Source organism: Accipiter gentilis, chromosome 15 (assembly GCF_929443795.1).
Source record: "Accipiter gentilis chromosome 15, bAccGen1.1, whole genome shotgun sequence".
NCBI classification, from domain to species: Eukaryota; Metazoa; Chordata; class Aves; order Accipitriformes; family Accipitridae; genus Astur; species Astur gentilis.
Genome location: NC_064894.1, coordinates 20,213,787 through 20,233,372, shown reverse-complemented (window position 1 = coordinate 20,233,372; position 19,586 = coordinate 20,213,787). Strand labels below are relative to the sequence as shown.

At 38.5% G+C, this 19,586-nt stretch overlaps 1 protein-coding gene across 2 annotated transcripts in view; it reads left to right on the top strand.

Annotated features, from left to right (window-relative positions):
- Window positions 1-19,586, top strand: part of PREP (prolyl endopeptidase) — a 98,544-nt gene that overhangs the window by 52,888 nt on the left and 26,070 nt on the right. For both annotated transcript variants that reach the window (XM_049818076.1, XM_049818075.1), the window contains exons 9-10: window positions 3,658-3,855; window positions 7,493-7,596. In XM_049818076.1, the coding sequence (XP_049674033.1) occupies window positions 3,658-3,855; window positions 7,493-7,596 (302 nt within the window). The remainder of the gene's footprint in view (window positions 1-3,657; window positions 3,856-7,492; window positions 7,597-19,586) is intronic.

Genomic DNA, 19,586 nt, shown 5'->3' with positions numbered 1-19,586 from the left:
AAACTGCTCAGCAAGCAATTCACAGTATCCCAGAACAGGGTATCCAAAATAATTGGGTGAACTGCATTCTAAATGTGCTTATTTCTGCCAATTGTCTATAAAGGGAGCCTAGAGCAATGCTGTCAGGCTTAGCTTTTAGACACGTGAAGTTTGCAAGCACACGATCTTAAAAGGAGGTACAGAGGCATGCAGGATGCGTTCTGCAAAGCATGAGCAAAACCAAGGAGGCTGACGGCTGATGTAACAAACTAGACAGTATCTGCAGCTCTCAGTGCCGAGCATGGGAGTAACAGAGACTCAGCTTGTAGCTTGCAGTCAAAAAATAGCTCTTGTTAATAATTCAGCATTGTTTGAGCTTGCTATGTATATAAGTGTTCGTTCTTAGTGTCTTTTTTTTCTTCTGCTCTTTCAAGTCTGCTTCAACCTTCTGCTCTGCTTTGATCTTTTGCATTTCTTTGTAGCTTCTATTACTGTAAGTTTTGGAGGCAGTTAGCAATGCACTAAAACCAGTTATAACACAGGTTATTATACACAGAAGCTGTGTTCCTAAATCTCATGGAATGTTTTAAAAATTTTTTGTGCTGTCTTTTCATCTGTTATCTTCACCTTGCTAAGAGCATCTGATTTGTAAACCGAAGAGGTGATGGAGAGTTAATATTGCTGCTTCCTAGGCAAGTTCTTCAATGGCAGATATCGCCGCATAAGCCAGCAGCCTTATCCCTGGGCAACTGAATCCTTTTAATAAAAGAGTAGTATTTCTTTGTAATACGTAAGTCAAAGTAATAATGTACTTTGACTTTTAGTGAAAACATCCATTAAACTGCAATACTTCATCAAATGATTAGTGAGGAATTAAGGGTCATCACAATTTAATTTTAAAATAAAGATTGCTCGAGTAGTATTTTTCCTGAAGCAAAACTACATATTATATACTTTTGAGGTTGAGCTGAGAATGTCTATAATCCATTTTGCGAAACTTTAAGTGTCAAGAAATTTTGAGAGTACAACTGGACATTTTAGTTATATTTTACTGAGAATACCAATGGAATTCATGGGATCTCATACTTATTGCAGAGCAGTTAATTCTGCAGGCAAAAATGGTGTGTTACTGTAGGGATGCTATTTTTTTAATTCATATTTTGTGTTAATAAACCAGTTATACATGTGAATGTTGGCAGATTTGTGCAGTGACAGTGTAATAAATATTTTGAATTATTGCATTTTCTCCTTGTTCATACAGCCAAGAATGATTCTATATTTCAAAATATCTAATTGGATATAACAATTAAACTTACAAAGTTTATTCTGTTCTCCAGCCTCACTTAAGAAATTTAAGTCACTCCAGAGCTAAAATTCTACATCAATTACTAATTTATAGACATTGTTATGTTGTACTCTATCCTATTATTTCAGGTCATGGCTTCATGGTTGAAATTTCAGTTAGTGTTGTACTCTGGGGCTTTGGTTAGAAAATTCCCAGATTTAGGCTAGAAGCTCATGAGGGAGTTAAAGTCTGGGGATAAAAAAAAAATATCATTTGAGGTCTTTAGGAAGCAGAGAGTAGTAAAGCTTTATTTTGGTGTTTATGTAACTTAAATTCAATTGGCTAGAAAGTCAGAGTAGTGTTAAATTTCAGTGGTCCCTCAGGAACAAGCTAAAAGGAAGGTAGACTCTATTGAGCTATTAGGATTTGAAGGCCTTTGAGCTGTAGGGGGTCTTGATGGACCTGAACTGTATATGAAAGCAGGGACTGTTAAAGAGGCTAATTGTAACAGAATAATGAGTTTTGACCTTCAGTTCAGAAAGAGCTTGTTACCCTTAATGGAAGGGGCACATGATACAACTTCGAACTTTTGTTCTGGAACCTGAATGTGCAAAGATGCATTTATAAAGCTGTCTTCAGTACAGCTCTGTGAATTCAAATTATTTGGTTTTATAGGACTTTGGGGAAACTGGAAAGAACTGTTAAAATATGAATAACATAAGAGTGTAAAACTAAAATTCAGTCAAATTTGCCTTGCTTCTGGTTTGTTTTCAGTGTTTTTTCTTTCAATGTTGGTATTTTAAACTCCCCATCTCACAGTGCTACTTGACATTACAGCGTGCCTCAGTCAGTCCTACCTGATTTTTCTTTCTCATTTGATTCTATCTTTTCATTTTTTGCTTCCAGCAGATAAGAGAAGGCATTGTCCACTGCTGGTACCTTGCCCACGATTTAGGTTTCCAGTCTGACTTGTCAGGGGAGAAGTTGCACATGCATAGTTGGAAGAGGACAAGAGTCACCACCTCACCTAGTCCTACAAACAAAAACAAATTTCCCTCATTCCTTCCTTCCAGATATTTTTTCTTGACTTTTAACCTTGTTTGTATTTTCTCTTGTTTGTATTTGATTTGTGAATTAATGAGAAGTTGAAATACTTTTGTTGCAAAGTAGAGTAACTTGTTTCTTAAATGACAGAAATACTGAGACAGATGAAGACGTTTCAGTCTTTTTCCTGTCTGCATAAATAAATAAATACATTTGTCACTAAAGATCGAAAGCCAATGACACAGGAGACAGGAGAGAATATGTTACGTGATATATTCTGGGTGAACTGGAGCCCTGAATAGTTTCTACATTTCATAGGACATAAAGATGGGGATCAAAGTGAGATGGTCAGTAGAACTGCAGGGATTTTTGTAGAAATTGGCAGCCCAGACCTTTTTTTCAATCAGTTTGGATTTTCCAAAGTTCAATTAAAAAATTAGCATTCCATTAAAAAGTTCCTATATCTCTAGTAATTCCCCTGAGGAACAAACTCAGAATGTGAAAGGTTCTGTGAACCAGAAGCTCTTGTTTCTGCACAGCTGAGGTGGGCAGCTCTGCAGCAGCCTAGGATTGCCAGGAGAGGCATAAAGGAAATGAACATCTGCAGAGCACTTTGTTCCTGGCTCCTTTTGCCAGATCGAGTTCACTGTGCTGCGTCCCGTTTCTACTACCTTACGGTTTCAAGAATGCTGTTTAACAACATTAGCTTCCTGAATAAATGTGGGGGTTTTTAAATGGTGTGTTGAGGATATCACCTCAGAATAGCCCTTTTCTTACACCTGGTAGAGCTTGCTTACGAGAATAGCCTCCTGAATACTTAGGCAATAAAAACAAGATGAATAGTAACTTCTAGGTTCTATACTTTAATGTGCAATACAGGATCACATGTCTTTTTGTTCTTATTAGTTTAGCTTGAGTCTAAATCATAATGATTGTTTTGATTTTCATGCATTTCCATAAGTGTTGCTGGCAAAGATCAATGTTTTGCTTGGGTTTTGCATTGAAATATGTGATATTTAAGAGCAGTATTGATCTATAAGCACCCCAAATGCATAAGCATCTTGGTTAAGCAATTCTTTATTCCTGTGTCTGCATGAATTAGTTTCAAGTGGCACGGTTAGTGCATTTCGAAAGGATGTCAGCCTTTACTTTTGGGTTTGCTTTTTTCTCTCAGAAGGCAAGTGAATTCTAAAGATTTAAGAGTTAAATTCAATGCATGTCAGAAACTTTGGTGCATGTATTTAGGTATGCTAAAGAATTTTAGAATCGTATTTTGTCTGATTGTTTTCTTTCTTACAATTTTTTTACTGTATTACTATGGCTTTGTTTTTCTTTTGCACACTCTACAGAATGGGTTGCTTGTGTGAGGTCCAACTTCCTGGTTTTGTGCTATCTGCACGACGTGAAGAATATCCTGCAACTTCATGACCTAGCTACTGGTGCACATCTCAAGACTTTCCCCTTAGAGGTTGGCAGTATTGTGGGATATAGTGGCCAAAAGAAGGACAGTGAAATATTCTATCAGTTTACTTCCTTTTTATCTCCAGGTAAGACTGGTTTTTTCCCTTTAGTTGTTCCTTCTCCTGGGAACAACATCCTTCTCATTTTCTGTTGTTCAGTAGTTATTAGGTATGTCTAAGATGCAGGTAAAACTGCTTCCCTTCCATGTGGTAAGTAGTGGTTGTGCACTTCAAAAAGTACTAGTCCTTGGTCCATGAAGACTAAATAACATGCCTACTAACCTTTGGGAGACCTGCACTGAGAAATTACTCAGGACTGGCTTGTACTAGAGATGAAATTGTAGCATTCTCACAGCTCTTGCTTCATACAGCAAGATAAAAGTTTGCAAATTCTGTTGAAGACAATTGTTAATGTATTTAATGTTATTTTCATCACAATTTTGAAGGACATTAATAAAAGTCACAAAAATTCTTTCTGACAGCTTTGTGATTCATTTATGCATAGTCTCATTAGATTATCTTTACTGTCTATGTCTTCACAACACTTGGTGTTATTTGATTGCTGTAGGAATCCTCTTTGTACAATCCTGCAAAGCCAGGGCTGTCCAAAGCGTTATGTAATACGTGTGTGGCACACCCATGAGTATTCCAGGTTTTTGAAAAGGAAGGGAGTTTCTATGCAATTGTCAAGCTAATATATAGCAAGAAAATATATTTGCTGTTTGCTCTTTTTCTTTCTTTTATTCTTTCTTTATGGGCCAAATAATCAAGAGCTAATACAGAACAGGATTCAAATATGGAGAGGGGACATAAGCTCCAGAATCTTTATCTTCCAGGGTTGTGAGTGATCTTGAATCATAAGATGATAAAAAATGTTCTTATAGCATCTAATGTATATTTTTGCTCTGTTTCATTTAGAGCACAGCCACATTGCAAAATGGCTGTATAATAGTTTTGATAGGTTTGCTGGTTTTGCTACAAATGATTGTGTCAAATTATCAAAATTATGTTTCAAGGTTAGCAGATGTGTGATGAATTTCCTATTATTATTTTACTGTTTACATAACTAGAAATAAGATATGTTTCCAGTTCCTCCTTTTAAACAAACTTTTAAACAACATTCAGATCATTGCAGCCATTGCAACCGGAGAGGAGCTTGAGGACACTCTGGCATTTACCTCTAACTTCTTCCCAACTTGATGGTTCAGATAGTTCACTTCCTCACATCTCACCTCGTGGGCCAGAAGTTGCCAGTCTTACAAGCCAGCACAGTTCATCTCAGCTGAGCCAGTAGAGTCTCTGCAGCTGCTAAACATGTGGAGGTCCAGAGCCATGGAGACCTGGTTTAGCCCGTGGCTTGGCAGCCGGCAATGGCTGCTCTCACTGTCTGCGGGTTGCTTAGGCGTATTTTTTTTTTCCTTTTCATCTATGTGCTTAGCATCTACAGAGAATTCGCCATGGTGTAGCTCTGTTGAGTTGGGCAGAGTGACCTGGAATCTAGAAGAAAGAGGAAGGGAAGAAATGGAGGTAGACTGTATGGGAATAAGGAAAGGGTGAGGAAAGCAGAGCAGAGAGGTAATTTTTAGGTAGGTGTGTGGATATTTTTTAATTTGCATGCAACCTCCATTCACCCTATCAGTGGAATAACCAGACAAAAGGCATGGGGCTGGTCCATGATTAACCTAGATCTTCCTACTTTATTATTAGAAATCAATATAATTTGCACTTGTATTAAATTGCATTATTACTTTTTTCTAATAAGAAACAAATTAACACATTGGTGTTTAATATCTACAACAAAAGTAATAGTAAACATATATATGAAATAATGAATAAAGCAGTTCTAAAACCATAGGTGCTGACACCATTAAAATAATTTTTGCTGTTCCCTGAAAAATATGGCTATCCCTGCTGTCCACTCCAGTGTGAGACACTTAGGTGAGCACTCTAGTGTTTTGCATATGTTTAGCATACAGCAAAAGAGTGCAGGCCCCAACGTTATTGTGGTGTTTGATATTAACTGCCATGCCACTAAAAATATAACAGAACAAGAGATGCAGTACCAGGGGTTCAATTGCATGTTACTGTAATATTGGGTTGATTGACTCCTGAAGAGCAGTCTATGACTGTGCTTATACTTGATCATGTGGTTTCCTAATATGCAGCTATTCTGCCTGCTCTGTGTGTAATGTTTGCCAATACATTATCCAGCTTGGGCAGCTGTGTATCTGTCAAATGACTGCTCTGCCTGTTACTGCCTGGTGTGCTTTCCTTTGCGCTTTTGCATCACTTTCTGGATCCTAATCGTTAAGGGAAATGCTGCTTTAATGCTTGTTTGTATCTGTTGCCCTGCATTAGGCTTGCTAGTCACTTTGTGACAAATGAAGAAGAAAAATTCCCAGCAGATTGGAGTAGTCCTACTTTTATTCCCCTATTAATTCACCATTACGGAAGGAGGCTTTATTAGTTATTAGAAATGTTGGTTTTCATCTGTGTTCCTTTGCCAATCTGTATCTTTTTGATTTTCCACAGTCTATGAAAGTGATTTAATGAGGCAATTTCCTTGTATCAGATATGTTTCCTCATTTTTTCATGTTTCAATATAACTTTTTATAGCTATAACCTCTGTAATAATTACTTCTGGTTTCCTGAAAGTATCTAAAATATACACAATACAGCAGTATTTCAATCAAGTCCTGTCCACCTTGGTTAATTTTATTACATTGAGGATCCCTGTAGAGGGGTTGTTGCCTTAACTTTTGGTGTTCTTTTCCCTAATATACATTTAAAATTTTACAGAAGGCAGCTTGTTGTAAAGTAGAAAAACAAAAGAATAATTAATGCTGAGGTTAGTTTTATGTATCATGTGCATCTGTAGTATATCCATGAATATTAGGATTTTATAATATGTTAACCAGTGTGCAAACACAACAATAGTCACACTGTGTGACAGGAAATATGATTTATAGTCTAAATGCAAAATTCTTCTTGGCTAATTACACATCTGTGTAGTGTCTAGATTGCTACAGTCTGTGATTCTACCTCTGCTGCAACCTGGAAGTTATACTGCTTATAGACATAAATTTTCTCATGTGCACAATCCTTTGGAAATCATAGGTGCAACTCAAGCAAGTGAAGTTGCCTTCCAACCTGCAGGATCCGGATGTAAAATAAATTATATAAGACCAAATGGTGTTCAGTTACATAAGTAACCTGTGCTAGTCTGCCACAATTTCAAGTGGATGCTCAGCTCTTTCCATTGTCTAGGTATCCATTTGAATTGTAATTTCAAAATATTTTATCATAAAGAGAAAAATGTTGACTTGGGTGAAATTCTTGATATATTTATTGTCAGTCTGGTGGTTCTAGAGGAGATGTGTTAAAATTGACTTGATACTTCTTTCTTCCAACATTATCATTAAGTGCTGTGTTACTTTATGAAAACAAATCTTTTTTCCATTTTGCTTAACCCCCCTTTGGATACCTGGCTGTATATGGGCGGTGAGAACTATTCTTTCTGTACAGAAAGCCTTTGCACCCTGCCTAGATAAAGTGCATATACGTATGTGTTAAATTATATATTAACTGAAAGAATGTGTCTGGAGCTACTGTTTTCACCCTGCTGAGTTACCTTTGCCATTCATTACTCCATTACAGTGCCTAAACTGGCATCGTTTTAATGATGGACGTACCCTAAACTGACAAAACTTGCACTCTATTTTAGGTATTATATATCACTGTGATCTGACCAAAGAGGAACTGGAGCCAAGAGTTTTCCGTGAGGTGACAGTGAAAGGATTTGATCCTTCGGTTTACCAGACAATTCAGGTAGTAAACATGAATCCTACTGTCTTGCTGTAATGACTTATGCATGAGTTTAACAAAATTGCACTTGGCTAAGGGTGAGAGTACTTTGATTAGCTCCTGGGTTGCAGATCTCTGTGCACTCTGAAGGAATTCCACCAAGTCTTGTTAGAGAGATTGGAAGATGCCGCTGCAAGTAACTGGGGCAGACTCAGTCCTCAGTCATCTTACATTATGAGGCAATCTGTTCTCTAATTTTTTGCCATGTTACAGTATTCTGTGATATTTGTGTTAACATCACAGCTGCTTTTCCATGTTTTTGTATTTCTTCCACCCAGGCAATCTGACATGGCTCCCATAGGCAAGTGTGTGCTAGGGCAAGGCTTAAGAGGCGGTGGAGAAACAGGAGAAACTGGAATAGCCAGTCATCTTCCCAGCACTTCCCACGGTGGACCCCGGAATACTGTGGAATTGGCAACAATAGATAAAACACATCTGACCCCACCACTCTTGTATTAGAATAGTGATGATTTTTGCCACAAGTTCGTACTGTGGATCTCTAGTAAGACCTTGGGAAGAAATTGGGAGGAAGGAAAGAAACGCGTTGATTCATTTGTAGCTGGCATCAAATACAAAATCTGCTATAGAACTATGAAAGGTCTTAACCATGACTATTTGGAAGGAAAGCAGGAAAATATCTAGTGATGTGAACAGGAAAATCATGTTCATTCATGCTGTGTAAGAATTTCCCATTCTGTCCACCTTTCCAAGAAGTGCCATAGTATGTTGTGTACATTAATGCATCGGTACAGTTACACTTGGAACAACTCACTTTGATTTTCCTAAGAGCAGGATTAGACCCTTTGCTTGCAGTGCTGGAACAACTAGAACAAGGAGCAAAAGTTAAAAGCAATTTAAAATACATACATATATGTAATTAACATTTCTAATGTAAAACCCCATGAAGCAATTATTGTACAGGTCTAACAGCCTTTAGTATTAGATTTTTAAATGATTTGGGATAGAGACCCCTGCATTCTATATGTATACTACTACCTAGTACCGTAGATGATGGACATGGATGATCTACAAACTGGCTCTGTGAGACATGAACATGGAGAGAAATGAGTGAGGTCTTTCCTACCAAGGTCTAATGCCATTCAGTAAATTCCACAGGAATCAAGAGAATAAAATCTTTGCTGATAAAGTATTTGGAGTCAAGAAAGACTTGCAGATAACAAAGTAAGAAGGACAGCAGGCTGCTGATTTATAAGGATGTGAACTGCTTGTTAAATGGTCCTATTATGACAATCTACATTTCAGTATAGCCAAGCGAGGGTAGGACATCTGGGAACCAGGGAGAGATTTATACCACTTCAGAATCTGAAATCAGGTAGGTTGTGTCAGCTGGTCTCCCAGAGCTCCCTTTGCATCCCTGGAAGGTCATAAGCTGCATCTACAGTAACAAGCAGTGTGGCATAATAATCGCAGGAGTGAAATGGCTTGTGCTGAGGATCCAATGTCCATTTTGAGAGTTTTACTTTGGACTATCTGTAGTCCTGTCCTGTGAACTGAATTTCCATTATTGGTTGAAATACTTTTGGTGCACTCCTGGAGTCTATCTGCTGCTTGAGTTTCATCCAGAAGGAATCCAGTTTGCGTACACTGAAACCTGTCTGCTGTGGGAAGTGAGAGCGGTGAGGAGACTTGCTTTAGAACCACACTTTTGTTTTGAACTGCAATGCTGTTATAGGTGCACTAGACACGTATCTCCGTTTAGCAGCATGGAGACTCCTTTGGAGGTGCCTGTTCCTCACACATAAGTGAAGGCATATAAGAATTAGCTAAGTTTAAGGCTTAGAGTTAATTACTCCTATGGAAAACAGTGTAAGATACAGTTGATATGGAACAGGTTCAGGAAATACAGGCCTCTTCGTAGACAAATGCTTTGACCTCATAACAAGTATTGTGACTAAAAGGATTATGCAAAATATGTATTTTTAGTAAGTGATATTCACACTAAACACAGCTTTGGTAAGCCCCTGATAAAACACTATGCCCTGGTCAGGACTTTAAGAAAGATAGGGAACGTCTAGAGAGAGTTCATAGAAATTTGTTGAAATCATAGAATCATTTAGGTTGGAAAAGACCTTTAAGATCATTGAGTCCAACCGTAAACCTAACACTGCCAAGTCTGCCACTAAACCATGTCCCGAAGTGCCACATCTGCACATCTTTTAAATACCTCCAGGGATGGTGACTGAACCAAAATAATTGGGGGTCTAGAAAAACAGTCATTATATCGTTATCCTTAGCGTATTTAATACCTGCAATTTATAGAAGAAATTTATATTAAGAAATATTGGAGGGTAGATCAGTTGTCTTATACGTAGGATTTTGCATCTGTAGAGCAAGAGTGGAACAGAGGATTTTTCTTTCTGTAGACAAAAGTATAAGAATATAGACAAAAGTATAAGAATATAGACAAAAGTATAAGAAGATCCAGTGCCTGAAGTGGAATTTAAATAAGCTTAGCCTGGAAAAAGGTGAAATTACCTAGGAGATAAAGTTAAGCAATAGTGTTGACAGCATGGCTTGGAGTCTTTAAAAGGAGATTAGATAGTCGTCTTAATCTCTGATTTTTGATTTTTGCCTCTGGCACATACACGGGGCAGATTCTCTAAGAGCATAAAGACAGTAGTGTGTGTGCATGAGGTGGTTGTAAACAGCCGCATCTGTTTGTCTCTGCATCTCCAGACAGGAGCAAGAGTGTTGTAGAGGAGAGTTTGCTGGAAATATTCTCACAGGGAATAACAGCATTCTTTTTAGGAAAGAACTTGGTACAATTGTAATACTGCCATCGAACTCAGAAGGATAATAATGGAACACAAATACCCATGTAATTAAAAAGGATTTAGAAGGGGTTGCCATAAGTTAGAAATAATGCATTTTTCTAGTAAATCAAATTTTATGACATAAACGTCTGGAAAAACAAAATCTCATTTTACATTTAAATCAATTACATGCTAAATTAAGGTAAAGTATAACGGTAATACAAATAATTTCAAGGAGGAAGCGTGCTGCTGCAATGTCCTTGGAAACCTTCACTTTGTAAATCACTGGCAGAGCTTCACCACCAGGCTGTAATGGGGTGGAAGTCAGTATCACTGTTTCTGGTTTTCTCCTTACCCACTCCTGTGCAGTACCAGCTCTAGGGAAATACGACCTGTGTAGTTACACCGGGATCAGTGCTTATAAAGAGCACTCATGGCTCACCACTCATCCAGTTTTGCCTTTTATCAACAAATGATCTCAGTGTGGCAACATCTTGGAAGTTAGTTTCCCATGTCATTCGGATCCATGGAGAAATGTCAGCTGAGCTGTGAAAGAGGCCGTTTGTCAGGGCCAGGGCTGGGCCTGCCTGGTCACCTTTGTAGCAGCTCAGCCTGCCAGTGCTACACACTTCTGTCAGACTCCAGTCCTCGTTTCCATTTGTGGGGTTCCACTTGGACCCTTGATGATGCTTCTGCTTGGAGGAGGGAAAGGGAGATAGCAGCTTATCAAAGCAGTTTATAAATGGCTGTCAACCTAGATGAAAGTCTTGCATAGCCATTGCAAAACTCAGGCAACATTGCAGGGAATTGTGAAAGAAACTCAAAATGAAGAATGCAAGAAATATACTGATACTAGGCAAAGATTGCTGATTATGGGAGAAGGAACAACATTACGGATTTTTTTTCATAATTTTAATTTCCATCAGAATTACTAAGTAGGAAAGAAGAATGTTGCTGGCTCTGTCCTGATCCATGTCCTTAATGAAAGGCAGGTCTCCTGCCAAGGTTCTTCCTTTATTCTCATATAGCTGAAGAAATACCTGCTAAGACTAGCAATCTTCCTAGCTTTGTCTGTGTAGCATATATGAAACTTTAATGAGTTGTTGTTCTTTAGCAGTCTTTGAACATAACTGAGTTAAGAAGATTTGAACTGAAGTGTAAGGTATCACGTGTATGAAACCTGAATTAATGGCAATTGGAAAATGCCACAGTGCCTGTTTTTTGTTCTCTTGGATCCACTTTACAGTGTTTTATAGATGCTGTGCAGTGCAAGTGTCAACCAGTGATAAAAGTTTACTACATGAAGTAAATTTATGGTAGAGCAGCTGCTTTGTAGTATCTGTGGTGAAGTTACTACCCTTTGGCAGCCCAAAGTAAAAACAAATTAGCCAGCTTACCTTGCACTGAAGGGAGAGCTGTTTCCATGTACCTGACATTTACACCAGGGTAAGAGCATGCCTGTAGCTTGTTGGCTCTATGTGACACCCTGCAGTACATAGTCTAACTTACTGTGCAGTAGCTGTGCATTTGCCCTTAACTTGAAAAACTCTGTGACCTTCATGAAAAAGTCAGACTGTTTAAAATGCTTGCCACACATCAAAAATTTATCCTGGCTACTTTTGTTAAATGATATACTAGGTTGTGTTTATAACTTTTCCTCGGCCAAATGCTTCTTGAAATTTGTCTTTGCTTCCCTGCACGCTTGCATTCGTCACAATGACAGACTTTTTCAGGAAATAACCTTGGGTGGGTTTTACAGGAGGAAAAAACACTTTTGCAGAAACTTACAAATGGCACTTGCCATAAGCTGTTTACTGGATAAATAACTTAACTGCTGCTTTAAATACAAAGCCTTTATTTTATCTTTACAAAATTGCCAACTAAGTTCTTATACATCTCTCCTTATTAACACCTCACAGTGACACTTAATCATGGATAAACAGTCTTCTGGCCTGGCTCACAACTCACCTACTTTTAGGCTGATATGCAGGCTTATAAGTGTTGAAATTGCAACAGTAAAAATGTTGTTTGGCTCCTTTTGCCATTCTTTTAATACCTTCCAGTACTGTCCTTAAAATAGTTTGAGATGAACCAAAAATAGATGTTGCTATTGACAGATGCACTTTGGATTAGCTCTCGCAGAAGAATGGTGAAATTCATAACAAAACTTAGTTTTACAACTTAGTTTGATTTAAAAGCAGCTGCTGTTTAGATACTGTTGCAGAGATGAAAGGACAAATCTTAAAAAAGGATATTTCTTTTCTTGGGGCTGGAATGAATTTCTTCCCTTTCTTTTGCAGATATTATTTTCATAGGTAAAACAATTTTCATGAGAAGTTCATTGTTTTATTGTTTGGTCTTTTGCCCCCATCTTCAAGCCCTGATTTCAAGTTATGAGTCACTGATAGGGAAAATTTGTCCACAGTCTTTCTAATTCCTAGTGGAACTTTACGCTGTACAGTTTGGCACAGCAGTTAATCTCTGTTTCAGGAAAACACAGCACTGAGAGAAGATGAGTCAGACTTGAGGTTGATTGGCAGAGTTGTGGGAGAAACTTGTGCACAGCACCTGCCCACGCTATTCCTGGATCTAGCCGTTGCTGGTGGTGTCATTCCATGAGCGTTAGATTCCCTCATAAAAATAAAAAGTAACAGAGGGCAGCAGAGGAAAGCATTGTCCTGTGAAAGCTGTAGTAAGCTTAACCTGCTTAGCAATGCAAGAGCTGATATTGTCATTGTTTATTCAGTGTAGTTACGGACATGGTCTTAATGTTTCTTTCCCTTATTTACGTATATATGCATAGATCACTGGAGTTTGGAGAGAAATTCAGTAGCTTTGAACCTATCTCTGTTAAGAAAAAGCACTCTCATGCCAGAGAAGGCATGTACTTTTTACATTGATTCTAAGCAGAGACAAAGAATTTTCTCCTTTTCTTCAGGGGAGTAAGTTGTTTTGGCATCATTTTCTTCCCCCTTCTGAGAATCCAGCACAGCCAAAAGGGGATTGATTTTTGGGGAGTTGGACTTTCTTGCTTCTAACAGTATTTGAGGTTTGAATCCTGCCTTGATCTCATGGGATGGGAGAGTAGAATTAATACTTGGGGGAAACAAGTTGCTTATTGTTGTTTGTTTCTATTTTATTCCTTTTATTTCCTTGTGGTTCCATATTGCAGTAAGGAAGAAAATGAAGAAATATTGCGGGGAGGAGGGAACGTGAACAAATGCACCAGTTTTAGTGCTTGCTGCAGTGTGGCAGACACCTGCCCTCTTGCAGGGGGAAAATGAGCTTTGAGCTGCTTGCATCAGAGCTCCCAGGAAGAAGACTGAAGTCTTCAGCTCTGATCTCTGCCAGTGTTTTGGCAATGGCTGTGGTTTTGGCACCAAGACAACAGTCTCGCTCTGGAGGACATCAACAAAAATCACAGTGACAACTGTGGCAGTATTAGCTGTTTGCCTGTGTGAATTTAGCATCTTACACCCTTGGCATGTGGTTGTTACAACTTTAATCTGCCATTACCTCTTTGAATTGCAGGTCAGTGAAAAAACATTAACTGAAAATGTGGTCCTCTAGTTTTAAGGCCCTGTATTTCTTGAAAGGCAAGAGATTGTATATTAAATATGTTACATATTTGCAGCCACAGTACACTCCATTTTAAGGGGGGAAATTGTCAGTATGAAGGACTTTATGTCTAGAAAAGTATTAAGTGAAGGATTTTCTGTAATGACCTTACATGCTCTCGAACTTGGAAATCCTTATGCCTGAGCAGAGTAGCAGCAGTTGGCTCTACACCCATTATATTTAAGCAGCCCCATCCAATGCACTTCAGATAATTCACACCAGTAATTCTCACAGACCATGATATTCCTTAAGTGTCTGGAGTAGGAACCAGATCTCTCTATTCCAAGTAAGAGGATGAAGTGATAGGACTTTGCATTGCTTTCTTCACCAATCCAGTTTAAATCCTGTTTTAAGGCCTAAATGTCTGGGGTTGTTTTATCCCCTTTTTATGTACCACAGGGGATTGCTGCACAGTTTAGGATGTTGGGAGCTTTTGTTCAGCAGAACAATGGAAATATGGTTTGGGATGGAGGAGTACAGAACTGCTCTTAGGAAGAATTAGCACAATACCAGACCACACAGCGTGGGGGATAATACTAAAATACGAGTCTCTGTGGTTATTTGGATTGTCATATAGGCTTTGTGATTCACTAGTTCCAAGGTTTAATATTAGATTGTTTATTTTTCTACTAAGTGTGGAGGGAATTGGAGACCTTCTTAAAATGTTTGAGTCTGTAGAACCTTCATGCTCAAGATGTTATAAAAACATTTAAACATTCATTTGTTTTAAGCCTATGAGAGAAGCAATTGCTTAGTAGTTTAACTAAAACTCATTGTGAAATATTATTCTTATGCCTTACTCAGTAGAACTTTTGTTTGAACTTGCAGTGGTTTGTTTTCCACTTTTCTAGTGAATGGAGATGTTAGTCGGCGTACTTGATCCCAAGTTGCATTCCTTGCTCCATTTCTTACTCAGAATTCCTTAAAACACAAGATGAAATAACAGAGCTGTAACCATTGAACATAGTGTAGAGAATCCCTTTTTACATACAGGAGTTTTAAACAAGAGCTTAAGCAATCGTAATGGAGCTTAAAGGATTGTTTTACAGTCTCCTATGTCTTAAATGATTGCATTGTTAATGGTGAATAAAAAATAGTTTTGATTTTTACATTAAAAGGTGAAATACATTTTGCGATCAGGAAGAAGATTTAAAAAGTCATTCGCTCAGACACCTTAAATGAACATGTGTGTTAAAGCCTTCAGGAATCTCAGTGGGTAGATTCTTTGCTGATACAGAGAGATTAAAATGAGAATGTTGTTGTAGTGAAAACGCTTGTTTCTTGTCCTCTTTCTAAACAAAGCACTGAAGATTTCTTCCCTTCTCTTTTTTCTTCAGCTTTCATATTTATTTCTGTGATTGATCTCACCTCCAGTAATTAACCAGGAACATATCACTGTTTTAATTAACTCCCTTACTCACAAGATAAGTAAGAATTCTATTTAATAATTCTCAGTGGGAATCTTCTTTCAACTTTTCTTCTCCCTTTTATATAAGCATATCAGTGTTATTTCTCAAAGGTGGTGAGTATTATTAGCTTCATTCTACAGGAGCAGAAACACTCAGAATGAAATTTGTTTGTGCTTGCATGTTGATGAGGTGTTGCACTGGGGCTATGTTTTGATGGTTTGCTGTTCTAATGGCAGTGGTTTGCTACTCTGCTTTTTGCTGATCCTCAGAGTTGAGTCTTCAGATGTGTTTTGAAAACTTAATCAAGCCAGTTATTAAAGTCTTACCCAAGTAGCAGCAGTTCATAGAACTTCAGCATCAACAAAAAGCCCCCACTCTTGATATCTCTAATAGTATTAAGTGCTGACAAAACACTGTCTTTCGATCAGTATGGTGTTTGTGTGGCTGTATAGTATTGATTGATCGGCCAGCTCCATCAGTGGTGGAGGATCAAACGCACAGGATGCTTCCACAAAAAAACTGCTCCAGAGCTTCTTTGTGGCTGTTTAATTCCTGCTTAGACCAAGCAGTCATAAAAATGGAAAATTTCAGCACACTAAGGACTACATGTATAGTCCTCTACTGAAAGAAAGAAGTGGTAGCTACCACTTTTCTTCTCTCTGTCCCTTTTTGAGGCTAAAATGTCAAACCTTGGTGTGCCAGCATTGTTCGGATTGAGAGCGCTCCTCTGCAAGTGTGGGAATTTTTCTATCCATCTGCCCACCCATTACTTTGCCTCATGGAGCCTACCCAGGAGGTTGTTAAATTGTGATGATAATGCTGCATTGAGGATAGATCTCTCTGGGACCACAGTCATTGGTTTTATTCACACAGCTGCCAGCAAAAGATCATCAGATGATTGCAGTTGTCAGTCATCACTGGTGTGGGCCAGCATTTGAGCCATTGATCTAGCAGGGCAACACACTGAATTCCTTTACCAGGCCACCAGATAACGAGACTTTTCTGGCTGTCTTTTTCAGTACTGTGTTAGCAGTGTCGTGTTAAGTCTGTTGAATAGTCATTAGGTTTCCAAGGAAGGGGATTTACATTCAGTAAGAGTTATATATGCAGGTATGTATCTCTCTCTGCCACAGGACGGTTTTTAAATTCAAGCAAATTTGCAGAACAATAGTGATTATAGTTGTTTACTTGTCGGCAAAGCCCATACTACTTGAGAATAAAATATTGTGCTCTCTGTTTATAGGTGTGTTACACATCTGTAATATGTATATGGGCAAGTTTTAAAAGATTTTCTTCTTGTTTTTAATTTTAACATTTGAATTTTTAATATTTAAATATTTAAACCATTTTCTGAAATTTAACTTATACAAATTCTCAATGCAAGTGGTGAATTTTTGAAGGTATCTCTGTTCTAACCAGCTGTTCCTGTAGATTTTATTATATGTGTAAACTCTCTGGATGGCCTTCACATCTCTCAAACAATCATGGTTTTGTGAAAGGTAAAAGGCAGCAAGAAGCAAGGCACTAGTTCTTTCAGAGTTTTGTCTTCTCCGCTTCTGTTTTTGAAGCCTCTCTTCTTGAAACCGTGTAAAATATAGATAAAAACAATCTCAAAAGATCATCTAATCTATTGCAGTCCAAGAGGCAGGATACTGGCTTTTCCTGCAAGAAGAGAAGAACCAGCTGTTACTGCACAGCAGGTTGCAGCTGTGAACAGAAAAACCTGCAGCAGAGCTGCTGTAATAACCAAGGGATGGAAGAACTGGGAAAGAGAAGAAACTACAGTGCCTGAATGTGGTTGGCGGTGGTGACGACATGGGCATGTACCCATGTCCCAAAGCTGGCCATCGTGGCTACCAACGCCAGAGCATGCTGATCTGTCCTGGGCTCTGTGGCAGGTTGCTTCTGCCGGTACCATTCCTGACTGGCTTTTGTCGCCCTTGTGCTTAAAAGCCTTCAGTCTCCCTAGGCAATCTGTCCCTGTGTCTCACTGTATTTACTGTTAAAAAGCTTTTGCAGGGAGCAGGGTGTCTGCCACAAGATCTCACCTAAATTCCCTTGCCACAGTTTAAATGCATTGCTTTGTGTCCCTGACAGACATGGAAGACAGGTAATGCTCTTCTAGTTACAGCAAACTTCTGCATCTTTAGAGACTGTCACCATGTGTCCCTGCAATTTTTTTTCCCTTTAGACTAAGAATAAACAAAACGAAAACCTGCATTCTGTTCAGTTTTTCTAGTGGTTTGTATTTTCTGGGCCTCCTATCGCTCTTCTTTCCCTGGAATCTCTTTTAGATGTTCAGCATATGGTGTGCCATGGTTTAAACTGAACACAGCACTCTAGCTGAGGCTTTGCAAATACTGAATACAGCAGAAAGGGTTACTTTTCTAAATTATTTCTTAGTTAGTTGTTCCCTATCCTGTATGTGATTGCACCTGTCAGAGTACAGTGTGTTGCATTTCTGGCTTTATTGCATTGCATTTTACTTTTCCAGGTAGTTTTGCCTTCTGTTTGTTACTCTTTCCAAAAAGCACTCCCTTGTCCCCTCTTTTCTGCAGCATCTCAGTGTTTCCTGTTAGCAGTTAAGCTTCCCTGCAGCTCCAAATACCATTTAAATACTTTACAGTGGATGCATCTCTCATTCTGAATTGTGTCCCTGTAGGCTACCAGGGAACTGGGGTGTTTTCAGAATAGAAACAGCTCTGACAGAGCTGGGAGGTTTGTGTTTCAGAGCTGCAGGCCTCCAAGCACACACAAGTTGGTAACTAGTTTATGCAGTCATTTAGTAGGTTTGGCATGTAACTGATGCAAAGAGGTTTAAGGTAGTAGAGCAGCCTGCAGAGAACAAAATAGAAGGTTGTTGCTCCTTTACTTACTTGCGTTATCACAGCACTTCGGAGTCTTAGTCACAGACCCCAGTCACCAGTGTGCTCGATAGCATAGAAATGCAGGCCATCGCAGGGCCCTTACCAACCACAGCTTGAAAACAGGACAGGGAAATAAATTGTGTTTGGAAGATTAGTAATGATAACTATGCATAAACTACATATAGGAGACAAAAACAAATTAGAATTGGTGATACTTGGAACTAATGAAAAATGTAGATAAACTTTGGAGATTGATAGATACATCTATGCCACTGCAGCCCAATAAAATTATACTTGGTGTCTTCACCCAGGGCCGGAACTGCTTGGTGGATTAGGATTTTGTTGTTGTTGTTAATTAACATTCATCAGCCTGGTGGAAAACAGATAATAGAGTTGAGAGTGGAAAACAGCATTTTCAAATGTTAGTGAGATCTTACATAGACTTGATTCAGACTTAGTGTAACTAAGTTGTTCATAACCCAGGAGCCTCTGCAAAGTAAATGAAGCGATGTGGCCACTCCTTGGAGCAGACTCTGCCATTTAAAGGGAAAAAGGGAAACAAATGATAGCATATGTTGTAAACTAAAGCTATGACTCTTGCTTTCACTGTGAACATGATTACCTTAGAAAAGGATGCATGTTAACCAAGACGATCATATAGTAGTTATGAGAAGCTCAGCTTGTACTGAGAAAATAATTTTTACTAAATAGAAATGAGGAGGTTTTGGAGAACCTCTCTTATCAGTGTTCTGTGGTACAATCACACCTCCTAATAATATGTTGGTGTTGTGGGACATTTTCAATGGCATAGTCTCCATTTATACAAAACACAGGAAAAAAAAATGGACTAATAACAGGTAAGGCAGAGCTAAAAAGGCTTCTTAGCCAATAGCTTTTTATCTAGACAGATTTGGTGGGTTGTTTTTTCTTAAATTGTCATTCACTGGTGAAGAAAGAGGACAAACTAAACACAAAGTGCTTCAATAAGTATGCAGAGATGCAGTTGTGAACTTGTGTAAGTGGAACACATGTGAGTGGGATCATTCAGGAGACTACTCTCTTGTCAGCCCTCAGTATAAGATCAGAAACAGTAAAAATTTTAAAATTACAAAATCTTGGGGCATTCTGAAAGAATGTTTTTTCCCAAGGAAGAGGAAGGAAGATAGCAGTTCACTTTCTACCCAGAAAGAGTTCAGTCACTAATTATGTGAGTTTTTTTCCATGGGCTTTTGTCTGTTTATGATCCAGTACAAATTCATCAGTGCGCAATTTTATTAAGGGTAATC